This window comes from Accipiter gentilis, chromosome 7 (assembly GCF_929443795.1).
Source record: "Accipiter gentilis chromosome 7, bAccGen1.1, whole genome shotgun sequence".
In the NCBI taxonomy this organism is placed as follows: Eukaryota; Metazoa; Chordata; class Aves; order Accipitriformes; family Accipitridae; genus Astur; species Astur gentilis.
Window position 1 is genome coordinate 42,623,046 of NC_064886.1, and position 15,270 is coordinate 42,638,315.

At 59.3% G+C, this 15,270-nt stretch overlaps 1 protein-coding gene across 1 annotated transcript in view; it reads left to right on the forward strand.

The window, feature by feature from the left end:
- The window catches only part of ZFPM1 (zinc finger protein, FOG family member 1), a 33,779-nt gene that overhangs the window by 7,663 nt on the left and 10,846 nt on the right, over positions 1–15,270 (forward strand). Inside the window, 2 exon segments of the mRNA XM_049805000.1 lie at positions 6,458–6,589; positions 8,666–8,755. Of these exon segments, the coding sequence (XP_049660957.1) occupies positions 6,458–6,589; positions 8,666–8,755 (222 nt within the window).

The window sequence follows — 15,270 nt, forward strand, 5'->3', positions numbered from 1 at the left end:
CACGCTGCTTGGAGTTGGAGGAAGAGGAGGGTTGGGGGTGCTGGGTGAAGGTGCTGGTGATGGAAGGACTGTGCTGCTGTGGATGCTTGTGCTGGTCCAGCGAAGGCTGCTGGGGGCGGGGGGCTGTGGCCATAGGGTTTTTGGGGACAGCCCTGTCCCAGTGGCCGCTGGTGACCTTCATCTGCTAGGCTTGGTGCCAGCAGCCCACTCGGTTTCTTGCAGGTGGCCACCCAACGTGTTGTACCTTCTTAGGGTCCTTTTCTGCTCCTGGAGCCCCCCCCCCCCCAGCCTCTGCTCATTGCTGCAGCGTTGGCTGGAGACCCCAAAGTGGTCCAGGATGGCACTGGGAGCTGGCGCTGGGCATGCTGGGGGGGTCTGGGAGCAGCAGGGACACCCCAGCCAGAGCATCTTCGATGATGGGTCTGGTGGGCTTCTGGGCAATGTCCACCATCATCCTTGTCCCTGTCCCTCCATCCTTGTCCTCACCTGGTGCCATCATGGACTGAACGCCTCGGGCCAGAGGCTGAAATCTGTCCCCATTCCCTTCCCAGCAGCTTTTGGCAGCGGGATGGACCCGGCAGGACCCGAAATCACTTCCCACGGGGAGGGGGATGGCTCCGGCGCGGCATCTCCGGGGTAATTTGTCGCTAGATTAGCAAAGAGCTTGACCTCTGGCCTCGCCGTCACCTGGTATTGATGGGCTCCGGGGGGGCCACGCCGGCGGATGAGCGTCACCGCCTGCCCCCAGCCATTCCCAGCCGGAACAGCTTTATTCCAGGTGGGAGAAAAAGTACCAGAACTGAGGGGGTTTCACCCAGAAAAATTCCCTTTGGCCAGCAGCACTGCAAGCACCCGGTGCAGGAGCAGCGGTGGCAGTGAGCCTCGCACGCCCGTGCCGCCTCGCACGCCCGTGCCGCCTTGCACACTCGTGCACATTTGGAGCCTGATCTTCACGGGTGGAGTTTCCTTCCAAATTATCGGGGTATCCAGCTGCTCCCCAGCCTCCCGCCAGGCTGCCCAAACCCTGCCTGCATCGACATGGGGTTAAACATCTCAAACTGCTCTTGGATGGGGTTTGGGTTGAAGGACACCCCCGGGTCCTCCCCGGTAAGGACCAGTCCCTCTCTGCCAGCTGCAGAGGGGCCCCCCCAGCTGCCTCAGTTTCCCTCCCATGCTTTGAACATCATCTCCTGGCCCCGGCTCCCTCGCCAGCCGGGAAGGCAGGACCGCGTTAAGCATCGCATCCCCTTCTCACGGAGCAATCTGCTCCCATCCATCTGATGTGCCGGGGACGGGGACGGCTCTATTAGACTCTCTCCTCTCTTAAAAAATCTATCAGGGCGTTATCGACCCCATCTGAAACGTAAAGTCACTTCATTGTCATTGTCCCTGTATTTTCTTTCTCATTATTTTCCCGTGCCCGCCGCGGCCCGTTCCTTCCCACCCACCCCCCCTCCCCAGCTGCTGTTTGATATGATGCGGGCTCTCTCGCTATTAGTATTAGTAATCGCGGCCCCTGAAGTGAAACAATCTCCTGTAATCTATCAGCGGTTTATCGGCCCTATCTGAGCGCCGGGAATGGCTGGGCTCGGCGATGGCGCCATGCTCGGCCGCTGATAAAGTTACAGAGTTCAGGCGGTGATGAATGTTAAGTAACTGCACCCCGCGCAGATAGGATATGGACTTGGCAGGGGGAGCAGCTCCGGCTGAAACCAATCTCTCCCCTATCAGCAGGGCTGCTTTTTCTCAGGCTCTGCTTCTCCCCGGCTCTTTTCTTCCCGGACGGTTACAATCAGGGGCTCCCCCCGGAGCAGAGCTGCTCCGGATCGGGAAGGGATGCTTGGGGTGCTGCACCCCACAGGTGGATGGATGGGGTGTTTCGCATCGCCGGCACGGGGATGCCAGCCCGGGTGTGGTTTTTTGCGGTGGTCGGGATGCTGCGGGGTCCAGACGTGAGCATCTCCCTGTGAGCACTCACAGCGACATCCTCCCCCGCCGTGAGAAATCACAGCACCCACCACCACCTTCATTCCCCTGCTATCCTTCATTCCCCTCCTAGATAAATCAGGCCTCAATACATTATAAATTTAATAATAAATTATTGTGATACCCCCCATCAGCAGTCACAGCATCCCCCACCACCTCTATTCCCCCACTACCCTTTATTCCCCTTCTGGAAAAATTAGGCCTAAATACTTCATAAATTTAATAATAAATTATTATAAATACCCCCCATAAGCAATCACAGCATCCCCCACTATCCTTCATTACCCTCCTGGATAAATCAGTTCTAAATACTTTATAAATTTAATTATAAATTATTATAAACTCCCCCCAAGCAATCACAGCATCTTCTCCCGCAAGCAATTGCAGCGTCCCACCAGCAATCATAGCAGCCCCCACCACCTTCATTCCCCACTATCCTTCATTCCCCTCCTGGATAAATTAGGCATAATTTAATAATAAATTATTACAAATACATTATAAATCCCCTTCTCCACCTACCAGCTCTCCAGACGTCTTTTTTTTTTTTTTTTTTTTTTTTCCTTGCCCTTTTAACACAGGGCACCGCAGGAAGGGTCAGGGTGAGTTTTATCTGGGGGTGATGGAGAAGGGCCCCGAATTAGAGATACGTACCGCTGGGGCGGGGGCTGGCCCCAACTGCTATCGGCTCTGTGCATGGGGCTGATATTTAATGTGCTGATATCCACGGGGGGAGCCCGGCCTTGGGATGCTGCAGGCGGGCTGATAGGGGAAAGGGTTGATTTGTGCTCGAAAAACTCCGTTTTACTCCAAAACGGGGGTCCGAGGCGGGGTGTCTCGCCCGCCTCGGACCTCCGTTCTTGGAGAGCATTGCAATTTAATGCTGGATCCCAGCAGCATCAACCAAGGGGAGGGGAAAAAATAACCCACTGGTTAACGTGACCTCTTGAGGACCAGCATCATTTCCCGGCCACCAAAACCTCGTTTGGCCTCGGCCGTGGCGCTTGGCATCCCCAATCCCCAGGGAACGGGCTTGAGGGCATCCGAGGTCGTCGGTAAAAGCAAACATTAATACATACCGGGGAAAAATTGGGTGAGAAGAGGCAGGCTGGTGTCCCATCAGATACCGGTGGTTTTTGGATTTGCAGCCCAGCTTGCTCTTTGGGTGTTACTTGCTGCAGGGCACAACTCTGCTACGAGACCCTGGGGAATCCCCGGGCTGCGCCGATCCCCACCGAATCACCGGAGATGGTTTTGCAGCGGGTGCAAGGAAGGATCAGGAGTGGCTGCAGCCCTCTCCGAGGGCATCTTTCCCTGGGGAATACCAGCCCCCTGTGCCCGCTCCTGCAGCCCTTTGCTTGTGGCTGCAAAATCTGGGGGAAAATAAGGCGGTTTAGGCGCAGCATAAAGGAGGTGATGCCTGAGCTGGATTCCCCGCATCTCGATCGCGACATGATGGGTGAGCATCATGGCAGCGCTGGTGGGGAGCCTCACCGGCCTCTTTGGGGTTGACTGGTTTATTGCTGTTATTTTTCTGGTTTATTTTTAATTGGAAGATGGATTGAGGGCCAGCGAGGGGATGAGGAGGAGCTGGAAGGATGAAGAAAGGAGCCTCCGTCGTGCTGCCCGCGTGGTCCCGCCGACCCCAGTGGAGCTGGGGATGTCCCCCGGGTCCCCCCCGGCACTGGGGGGGGTGACACCCCGGAGCTGAGCACCCCGGGGACTCGCTGCACCACGAGCATCGAGGTGTCTGTAGACGAGTTTTGGGGTATGAAGCTCTCGCCCTCGCTCCCCAGCTCCCAGAGCCTCCCCTTGGGCTCACCACCTTGCCTGGCCTCTTTATTTTGAAAAATAATAAGTTTTTTGGAGTTGGATGTGTGCCGATGAACACCAGACAGCGAAGGCAGGTTGCCCCCAGCCTGCACGTGTTTTCAATCCAGGACCCGCTTTCCACCACAGGGACTCCTCCTCCTCCTTTTCCTCCTCCTCTTCCTCCTCCTCCTCCTCCTCCTCCTCCTCCTCCCTGCTCCAGAGCCGGTGGGAAAGTCTGGGGCTGTTGCTATTTTCTATCTGTTATCGAGGCCTCTTATCGCTTTGCTCTTGTCTGTGTGCCGGCTTTTGGAGCGTCCAGGGTCTCGCTCTTGGCAGCCTGGAGAAGTCCCTGCTCCTTTTTTACTTGCTGTATTATTTTTTCCTTTTATTTAATTTATCAGCTAAGCGCAAAGCATCAAGAAAAGGTTTATTGTTCCTATGCTGGGAGAACCTTAATTTGAGTGAAATGATCAAATCATTACCTGGGTAACAATGGGTTTTCCTACTGCTGGCAAAGCCCCAGGAATACCGACCCTCGTGCCCACCTGGACTCGTGTCCCCAACCTGCACATGGGTGACATGGGCACATTGCCTTTGCTTCCTGCAAGTTTTTACTATCGCTGTAATTTTTTTTAAAAAAAAGGGGGGGGGGGGGGGAGAAAATAAAAAGAAACCCTTCCTTGTTATCAAAAAAAAAAAAAAAAAGGGGGAGAAGTAGGGAGGGAGCAGAGTTAATCGTCGAAGCGGAGTATCTTGGAAGGGAGCATTTTTTGGCTCTTCCCCTCTCTGTAAAGCCAGCCTCAGTAATTCAGTTTTAAAGCATGAAAAAAGGGAGTTGATGAAATTCCACTATCAGCACTGAACCAATATGCAAAATATCTCGCCGAAAATCAAATAGCTATTATGTTTTCATTTCCATTTCAGCGTATTTGCTTAATGAAGAATAGACAGATCAGGCAAGCCGAGGGAGGCTGTGTGCGGTGATAACTGTGCAGGGCTTCCAGCAATCCCGGAGAAGTGACGCTCCGCTCCCTGCTCCACGCTCCCTCTCCCTCGCTTTTTTTTCTTTTTTTTCCCTTTTTTTTTTTTTTTTTTTTTTTAAAGCTATCCAGTAGTTCATTTCACCCACACAGCCGGCAGCGCCGGGGCCAGAGCATCCCCTGGGGACAGGCGGGCGCGCTGGGAGCGGGATGCTGCAATGGGACGGGCTGGGTGCGAGGATGCATCCAGGGACCGCGGTGACATGATGCTGGGATGCTGCCGGCCACCCATCATCCCCGCAGGCATTCGGTGACGCCACGGTACCCAAACGCCAGCTTTTATACAGTTTTTATACATTTATATGCGGCATCCCCATCTCCCTCCTGGCCAGGGCTTGGTGTTTTGGGGTAGGATGCGGGTGGTCTGGGCACCCCTGGGCGGGTGCCACGTGCGGTCCCAGCCCCGTCCATCCCTCCCCGGCTCTGTCCATCCCTCCCCGGCCCGGCTGAAGGTGCCAAGCCACGGAGCAGGCGAGAGTCGGGTTAACTTTATCAGAAGCCCAAGAGCCGTGAAGGCGTGAAAGAAGAAATTAGCCTAACAATGTTTCATTTACAGCGAGAGAAACGATTTGTTAGCTGGCGATTGTTTCTGAATATTATCAGAGCCTTTTTAATTGTGCTGGAACTGAAATTAGCAGAATTAGAATAAATTGCCTTCCCTTCTCCCGCAGCCTCTTTATTCACGCTCATTGTTGTCTGCTTTGTATAGATTATGGGCTCTTTGTTCTCCTGCTGTAAATATACATGCCTGGAGTCACAGAGAGCAGCTGAGGTCTGCAGACGGTTTGTCACCGCGCCGTTCCCCCTGCCCGCGTGCCGGATGGGACACCGGGCAGCCCCCGGCGCGGCTTCGTGCGGAGCGAGCCGCGTGCACCGCTCTTCCTTTCTTTCTTGATTTTTGGCGCGGATGGGGATGCTGCGTTGCCATGGGAATGGCAGCGTGGGCCGGCAGGGCTGGTTTTTAGGGGGTGGGGGACTGCTGGGGTGTCCCCCCACATGCACCCTGCTTGCACCCGGTGTCCCCACCGCAGCATCCCCCTTTTGTCCGGGGCTGTGGGTATGGTGGGGGGGCTGTGTTATGGGTCCCCCATCAGACAAAGGGTGCTGGGAACCTGGGGGGGGGGGGGGGGGAACGGACGGACGACAGTCCCTGGGGGTCCCATTCGGGGCAGGTGCTGGGAGGCTGGGGGGGAGATTTGGGTGGGAAGAGCGGTGCGGCAGGCTGGGCACCTCACTGTGCCGCAGCCGCGTGCTCCTGATACGAGGGGACCCCACTCGATTCCCGGGCAGGTGTGGGGTTCATTCCCCACGACGTCTAGGGGGGAACTGGGCATCCCTCGGGGGACACCCCGGAGCAAGGTGGGTGGCTCTATAAACCACCCCCCGGCTCTGCAAGGGGATGAGGGACCCCAGGGAGATGTGGGGAGGGGGTTTCCCTTCCCGTGGGGTGCAGAGCTACAGGGCATCTCCTCCAGACCCCGTGCCCACGGTGGGTCAGGGAAAGGACCCTTTGCCAGCCCCCAAGGCACCAGCATCCTACATTTCCCAACTGGGAAAACCCACTGGGGTGTTTTTTTCCCCTCCGGTTCACCCCCGCTAACCACCCCCTCGTGTTTCGGCAGGTTCCCTGGCAGCAATGGAGGAAGGCGAGGACGGCCCGGCAGGGGAGAAGAGCCCCTCGGAGAGGGAAGGGGCCGCCTCGGACTGCGAGGGCTCTGCCGAGCGCGACAGCTCCAGCCCCCCCGGCAGCGAAGGTGAGCCTCGCCGCGATGTCGGGGGGCTGCCCATGGTGTCCCCTCGCCACGGGGACGGGCTCTGCCACCGGAGCAACCTGCCGGCCACACCGGCATCCTGAGCATCACGCTGTTGGTGCGTGGCGTTAATTAGCAAAAAGAAGCATCCCGTGCGCCCGTCGAGGGTTGGGCTGTCGGTTAAGTGAGACCCCCCTGGAATTCCTGGGGTGCTCCATCCCTCCGGGCACCCTCCGGCCGGCGGTGGGACCCACTGGTGGCAGCCCAGTCCCAGGGTGACGGCGAGCAATGGGCCAGGAGCGAGGATGCTCCCCGGCACAGAGGGGATCCCCACGGCCGGCGCGGGCAGGAGCAATCTCGGCTTGGCCGGGGGGCAACGGCGTGCCGGGGGGGCTGCTGGAAACCGGAGGCGGGTTGCTCGCCGTGAGGGCTGCTAATGAGCACTGTCACCCTGTATCTGTTTCAGCACCTTTCACCCTCCCCGGTGCTGAGCTGCCGGTGACAGCGGAGGGATGTGGGGGTGCAAAGTGACCCCCTCCCTGGGATGCAAAGTGACCCCTTGGGGTGCAAAGCAACCCCCCCTTGGGGTGCAAAGTGACCCCCTCCCTGGGATGCAAAGTGACACCTTGGGGTGCAAAGTGACCCCTTAGGGTGCAGAGTGACCCCCTCCCCAGGATGCAAAGTGACTCCCCTCGGGGTGCAAAGTGACCCCCTCCCTGGGATGCACAGTGACCCCTTGGGGTGCAAAGTGACCCCTTAGGGTGCAAAGTGACTCCCCAGGGTGCAAAGCAGCCACCGAGGCCCCAAACACTGGCACCAGCAGCGCCACGGATGGGAGTAAGGGGACGTGGCCGTTGCTGCCCGCCGCCGTGCCGCGCCGTGCCGTGCCGTGCCCCACCCCAGAGGCGGCTGCGTTTCAGGGCTGGGCTGAAACAGTCCCCAGATATCCTTTGAGTTCCTTCCTGTGGAGGTGGGGGCAAATCCTAATCAGTTAATGTTTGCAGTGCCCTTCGAGATAACCGCAGCGGGGCAAGGCTGCGCCGGCTAATGGAGCCGGCCAGTCCCCGGGAAGCAACGCGTTCCCCCAAAACCACGGGAGCCAACCCGTGATGCACCAGGGAAGCGGGGGGAGGGGGGATCCACGCCAGCACCCCAATAGCCGGGGTAGGGAGGGCTCGCCGGCAAACTTTGCTCGGCAGCAGGGAGAAGCGAGCGGCTCTTATCTGATGGGGGAGCCGGGCTGGGGGCGAGGGAGCCGGGAGCCCGGGCGCGGAGCTGCACCTGGCACTAGCCTGCCTCGATAAAAAGGTGATAGCAGAGATAACGCCGAGCAGCAATAACGGCCACTAAAGCTTTCAGCACGATGGATAAAAATCGATATGCCAGGCACTTTGATTTATAGCCAAAAATAATAGGACTTTTATACCCGGTGATTGATTTATTTGATGTTAATCATTCTGCTTATCACCTGTATTAATAATCTCCAATGCCGGTGACGTCACCCCTGGGTGTTCGCTCTGGCGCCGATCGATTGGGCTCCGCGCTGGTTATCCGCCCGGGACGCCAAGGCAAACATGTACTTTGGGCGCTAATCTTCCACACTGTCATATGCAGATAGGCTTTATCAGCTGCATCTCCAGCAGCAGTTAATGGAGAAAATAATTGTTATCAAGTTGCTATGAATACGCCACAAATAGAGCCGTGACGGGAGGGGACTGAACTGGGTGACGTGGGGGCCCGTGGTGGGATGGGAGAGATGCAGGGGGGTTTGGGGGTGGGAGGTGGGTGCCCACCCAGGGATGGCTCGGGAAATCCCTGGGGAGGATGAGTGTGTGGGCTTGGCTGTCCTTACAGGTCATCCCGCGGGGTGCAGGGGACCCCACGGCTGGGCAGTGGGATTTTGAGGGACACAGGGATTTTGAGGGGAACCCCCTGCCCCTGCACATCCTCAAGAGTGAATCCCCTTCCCGCGCACATCCTGGCCCCAGGGTGTCACAGGTCCACTGGTCCTGACCCCCGTGGGATGCTGCCTCTGAAGTTCCCTGCACATGACCTGCTGCCTTCCCTCTCCTGCTGCAGAGTCCAGAGACGCCCTGGAGAGTCCGAAGGAGCCGGAGAAGCCGGATCCCGGAGAAAACCCGCAGGAGCTGGACACCTGGAACGGGCCAGGTGAGTCCCCGATGTGTGGCTGGTCGTCCCACTCCATCCTGGCTGGACCACGGGCTGGAGCAGCCGGAGCAGCCCCCAGGCATTCGCCACCTCTTGCAAAAACCAGTATGAGGAGGACTGGGAGCACTGGGAGCTGGGCAGGCTGCAAATACCAGCACTTCTGCTGAGAGAGGAGATACGAGATGATGGTTGTGGTCCCCCACGTCCCCAACGTTTTCACCTCGGTGGTAAAAACCGAGCCGGGAGCAGCGGGGATGCCGGCACCGTGGCTGGCATCGCACTCCCCGGCGCAGGGCAGGTTTGGACCCCATCCTGCATCACCCCGTGCTCGCGAGGGCACTTTGCAAACATCTTGGCAACCACAAGAGCGACGCTCGAGCGGTTTCGCGATGGTTATCAAAACCCCAAGGAGCAAATACAGCTGTCTATCTCCCCCTCGGCATCTCCGCACCGGGGCCGCCAGCGCCCTGGCAGCCCGGCGAGGCCAGGCGTGCCGTGTGGGTACCCCGCGCCCTATCGCCCTGCTATCTCCAAACCGCCCCGCCGATGGGGTTACGGTCGGGGTTCCGCCGCCCAGATTGGGTTTGTGAGCGCTCGTCCGCTGCGGCACCCGGCAAGTGGACGGAGACAGGTCCGGGATGGGGAACTGAGACCCCCCAAGGGTGGATGTGCCGTATTTCGGGCCACCTTTGTGCTGCCAGCCCCCACCCTGTTCCCAGGGGGCCTCCCGGCTAGGCGATGCCGGTGGATTTGGTTTCGGAGCAGCGCGTGATGGGAAGGGGTGACCGTGATGCGGGACAGCGATCGCCCTTCTGTGATGGATGCAACGGGGGGGGATCCCCACGTTTCCCCAAAGCCGCCAGCCTCCTTCGTGGGCTGGGCGATGGAGAAGCCCTGGGAAATGCCGGCTGGCAGCGCACGTGCTCCCGCAGCTGCCAAAATCCCCACGGTGCGGCGGGGAGCTGTGGCTCCGCTCCCCCTTCCCGCCCCATCCGAGGGGAAGCTCTCGCCCGCCCTGCTGTTATCCCGGCCCTTCCTGCGTGCCGGCCAGGAAGGAGCTGCGAGGCCACCCCCGGCTCCTCCTTATCTGCTCCCCAGCCCTTTGCCCCCGGCTCCCGGACTGGCATCCCGGTGTAGGGCGGGAGGGGGCTGCGATGCCAAACCCACAGGCGTCCCAGTATCCTGGGGGTCACGGCACCGCGGAGCCCCGTATCCCAGCAGGACTGTCGACCACGGGCTCCCCAAAAGGGACCACGAAGCCTTGGCTCTGGCCATGCCTCCCCTTCACCCCCCCCCCCCACCTTCCCTCGGCGGAGCGGGTTATTTGCATTCTTTATGTAAAAGAGATTTTATTATCGCCTTCTCCCAGCCCATCTCTATTCTGGTAATTGGAGTGGTATTAATTTCTGTGTGGCTGGGAGTTGATGGCGGTCCGGCGATGCTGCAGCGATAGGGTGTTCCTTTCGCACCAACCGCCGCGATAGCCCGTCTATCAGGCGCTCTGCAGGCTCTGCACTTATCAGGGATGGAGCTGGCGAAAAGGGAAACTCTGAGCAGCCTGAATTTTCTTTTTTATCTGGCAGGATCCGCCGTATGTCAGCAATGGCAGCTGCGAAGATGCGGCACGGGATGGGGGGGGGGGGGCAAGCGGACGGCTCCGGGCGCCTTTGTTCGTGCCCTGTGGGCTTCTCACCTTCCCCTGGCCCTTTTTCGGGGGCTATGGGGCTAAGCCCCCCCTCTATGGCTGTATCCTCTGGGTCTCCAAAATTGCTGCCCTGCCGGAGGCTTGGCAGCGTGGGGACGTGGCATGCCGGGACCTCACCTTGTGGCTCCTCGGCCCCACGTGCCAGTGAGGGAGAAGGAGTATTTTGTTTTATCTTTGAAATGACCTTGTTTGCTGGAGGGGGCTGCCGCTCGCCCAGCTGATGTGCAAATCCCTGGGAGCTGGAGGCTGTAATCCTTGACTTGGGAGCCTTTACAGATGTGCCGCCCCTTCGGCCAGGGTGCTGGGACACCCCGACTCGGTTCTGCTTCCCGATGGGATCCCGGGATGGAGCGTGGCCGTGCTTCGTGCCCACTCGTGCCAACCACTTCATCCTCTGGTGGGTCCGGAGAGGGGATGCCAATCCTCCCCAATTCCCCCAGACCACCCCAAATTCCCTCAAACTCTTCCCCACAACCCCGCCAGCAGCTCTCTGCCATGCCCCAGGTTTCCATCTTTCCTATTCATTTTTGTTTGCTCTGGAGCGGGGCCAGTAGCGGAGACTTTTGGGAGCACCCGCAGCCTCCAGCTCCCCTCCCAGGGCTGTCCCCTCCTGCCCCATTGCTGCCCGGCCACCCTCACCAAGTCTGGCCAATTTTCCCAGAGGCATAAGGTGAAAAGCTCCAACAAATATCACGAATGTGGTGTTGGGACAGAGGAATGGAGGAGAGCAGAGCCCCGCTGAGGGACAAGCTGCTCAACCGCAGTACGAGACACTAGAGAATCCCCACGGGGAGCTGCCTGGAGGCTACAGCCCCTGGGAAGCCCAGCCGGCGCTCGCCTCTCTGCAAGGTAGGATGAAGCTTTTTGCCTTTATCCCTGTGGGGACACTGCCAGGCCACCGATAGGTAAGGGATGGAGCCAAACCCAGGATGGCTTTTGCCTTGTCTCCCACGGCCGTGTCCCCCCACCCTCCCCAAAAGAGTAGCGTTCACTCCCGGGGGGTTCCTCACCCCCTTTCCTACTTTGGCTTCACTCTTTAGGTCCCCACCAAGATTTCCACCTCGCTGAGCCCCTAACCCCCTGCTGCCGGCTCATCTGTTCAGGGTTTATTTAATTGCTCCCAGGTGGTAACGATGGCTCTGGGTTAATTACAGAGCATGGCACAAGTCCACCTCTCCCAAGACCGGCCATGAACCCCAAATCCATCCTCGCCACCAGTCCTGCATGCGGGGTATCAAGATGGGACAGAGCAACTTCTTATATTTTTGGTGCATCTAATTAAAACTGCAAACTTTTTTTATATTGCCTTTTCCCTGGCCGCCTCCCCCTTCCCCTTTGCCTCCCGCTCGCCTTCGGTTGTGTTTATCTGCGCCGTGACTCCTGCCTGAATAATCTCCGGCTGCCCGGAGTTTGTCTGCAAACCTCAAGGTTTATTATCGGGGCGAGCAGGACACGATGAGGAGGGACGGCTCGTCCGGAGGGACGGCCCCTCGCCGCATCAGCCCCATCGCTCCCCCTTCCCCTCCACCCTGGTATGTGTGGGTGGGAAAAATTATTCCAGCTATTTCTTTTTATCGCTGGGAGCCGGGCTGAGGGGCAGATAGTTTTGTGTGTGTGTTAGATTGCTGGGGGATGGGGAGAAGTTGGGGTTCAGGGAAGTAGCACCCCTGGCAGTTGGGGAGTCCCCCAGGGCCCTGAAACCCCCCTGCCTGGCTTGTGTCCGGCAAAGCCGTGTGCCGGCACCGAAGGCAGTGGGATGTTTGGCATCAGGATGGGGAAGGTCCCGGCAGAGGTGGTGGCATCTGTCCTGGATTGGGGATTTCAAAGGGGACCCCATCCCTGCTGGGGTCTGTACCTGCAGGTCCCTGCTATCTGTTCAGCCTCTCTCTGGGGACACTGCAGGGTAGACGGATGCTCAGGACAGTTTGGGGACATTGATGGGCTGAAGGGATGCTCAGACTGGTTTGGGGACACTGCTGGGGTGAAGGGATGCTCAGACTTGTTTGGAGACATTGATGGACTGAAGGGATGCTCAGCCCGGTTTGGGGACATTGATGGGCTGAAGGGATGCTCAGACCGGTTTGGGGACATTGCTGAGTGGAAGGATGCTTTGACTAGTTTGGGGACATTGATGGGCTGAAGGGATGCTCAGACCGGTTTGGGGACATTGATGGGCTGAAGGGATGCTCAGACCGGTTTGGGGACATTGATGGGCTGAAGGGATGCTCAGACCGGTTTGGGGACATTGATGGGCTGAAGGGATGCTCAGACCGGTTTGGGGACATTGCTGAGTGGAAGGATGCTTTGACTAGTTTGGGGACATTGATGGGCTGAAGGGATGCTCAGACTGGTTTGGGGACAGTGCTGAGTGGAGGGATGCTCTGACTAGTTTGGGGACACTGCTGGGGTGGAGGGATGCTCAGGCTGGTTTGGGGACAGTGCTGAGGTGAGGGGACACCCCGACCAGTCTTTCCCACAGCCTGGCAGGGACACCGCTGCGTCGGGCAGCACCGGGAGAGTGTTGAGACGTGCAGGCAGCGTCCCCCGCCTCTATCCCCATCCTCCCTTCCCTTTTCCCTTGGAAAGGAGAAAAACATCTTGCACGCTTGGGGTGAGAGCCCTGAGGGCGATGCTGCCAGGCTCGTGGTGACTGACAGCTGTCAATCACTGCTGCCTTGCCGCTCTGCCCTGGGCTGGATCTGAGAACCGGTGGGTTTTGGGGGTTTGGTGCGAAGCCGAGATCCCCCCCCCCCGCCCCCCTCCATCTGGGTGCTGCCCCCCCGGGGGCCCTCCCTCCCCCTCCCTGCAGGCAGGCTCTGCGGCAGTGACCCCCCCCTATGCGGTCCCCTCTTTTTCCGGAGGGGATATCTACCCTCTGCATCGGCTCCGGGGGCCCCTTTTCTCCCCTTCCTCCCCCCTCCCCTGTCTGGTTTCCTGCCCCCACTCCAGTGCACCCCTACCCGCTGCCTGGCACCAGCCTGGGCAGAGCCAGGGGGTCCCAGCAGCCCAACAAGTGGGGACAGAGCAGGGACAGGGGGTTCCTGGCACAGGGGTCCGGCCACCCCGTGACAGCCCGGGGAGAGCCGGGAAGTTTTCCTCCTTCCCATCCTCGCTGAGCACTTTCTGATGTTATTCCCAGTGTTTATTCCTGTCCCCATCCATGCAGGCGCAGCTCCCATTTATTTCCTGGGATGGGGACCCCAGCCTTGGGATGGGGACGCCTTGGGGACAGGGACCTCCCCCCCCCCAGGGCCACATCCCAGTAAGGTGCAGCAACACCCCGCATGCAGACGTCCCAGGGAGGCTTATCGGGACGCATCCTGCTGGGGCAGGGCACCCCGGCTTACGTGGGGCGTCGGGAAGGGCAATTCCCCGGGCAATGCGTGGCACGGCCGGTGGCCGCCCCGCTGCCAGCGCCTGCCAGCTGTGCACCACAGCTGGTGAGCGGGGTTCCCGGCCCTTTTGGGGTGCAGCACCTCCTGGGTGCCAACGCTTCCCTCCCTGCCCCCCCCCCCCCCCCCCCCCGCATGCTGGGAAGTGCCGGTTTTGCTCTCCCGGGGTAGGTCACAGCTCCTCCATTAACCGGGGGCAGGGTTCAGCCTGATAAAGATTTGCTTTTGTACTCTGTCAAAAAAAAAAAAAAAAAAAAAATCAATAAATTGCAAACGATGGGCAGGAGCGATAAGGGCAGAAATCTCCCCTCAGCTCCTGTCCTGCCGGGGCAGCGGGGTTCCCCGCTGCACCCCAAAGCCCGGGAGGCAGAACCAGCAGCAGCCCGGCTCTCCCACGACCGTCCCCGCTCGGTCTGCGGCAGCTCGGCCAGAGCAGCCCCAGGCTGAGCCCAAGCAGGCGCAGCCCAGCAAGGCTCGAATTGAAACCCTCCTCGCTCCTTTGTCGTCCCCAAGGCTGCCCTGATTACTCGAGCACCCGGGACGGCAAAGCCGGGATAATCTCCTTAGCCCCTTTGGAGAGATTTCCCTTTGTGAGCGGAGGTGAAGAGTGGAGATGCTGCGTGTTCACAGCTTAAGACTCTTCCCAATCGGCTCCCTCCATCTTATCGGAGCGGTGCCATCACATCATTTCACTAGTTGAGTTGTCAGGATTTATTCCTTCCGCCGTGCACTCGCCGCTTCTAAAAACAGCAGCTGGGGCGTGCGGCGGGACCGGGGCTGCCGGGGGAGTCAGGGCTTCTCCAGCTTGACTTTGCCCGGGCAGGAGCGGGAGAGCCATGGGAGCTTGAGTACCGATGTATGGATGGATGGATGGATCCATCCTCCCTCCTTCTTGGGGGTTCCTGTGCCACGGGGACATCGCGCACGTGCTGGGATGGGAACAGAGACCACCAGTTCATCCCTGTTCTCCCAGGCTCTGCATCACCAGGGCTCATGCGGGCACCGTACCCGGTGTTGTGGCCCCCCAGGGCTGGCAGCCCCCGGGACCGGGCGTAAAGCGCTGTATTAATAGGAGTGGCATGCGGTGCGGCTGATGCTGGGATGCGGTCCCGTGACACCTCGATAGCGGTATTTATCCAGATAGTATCCAGGCAGCTGCAAACACTGCAGGGACCTCCGAGCCCGGATCCCCACCGAGGGGCAGAGCGGGTTCATTCGGATTTGATTAAGGTCACACAGATGCGGTTGGGGCAAGGGGATGCTATTTATTTCCCTGGCCATAAGGATGCTGTGGGTCGCCTTGCAGATGGGCTCTTGCAGTTCATCTTTATCGCATCCCGGTCCTGCGTTCACCCCATGCCGGAGGAACATGCAGCCGTGTTGCAGGCTTCATCCTTGCCCACACGCCCACCCGGGAC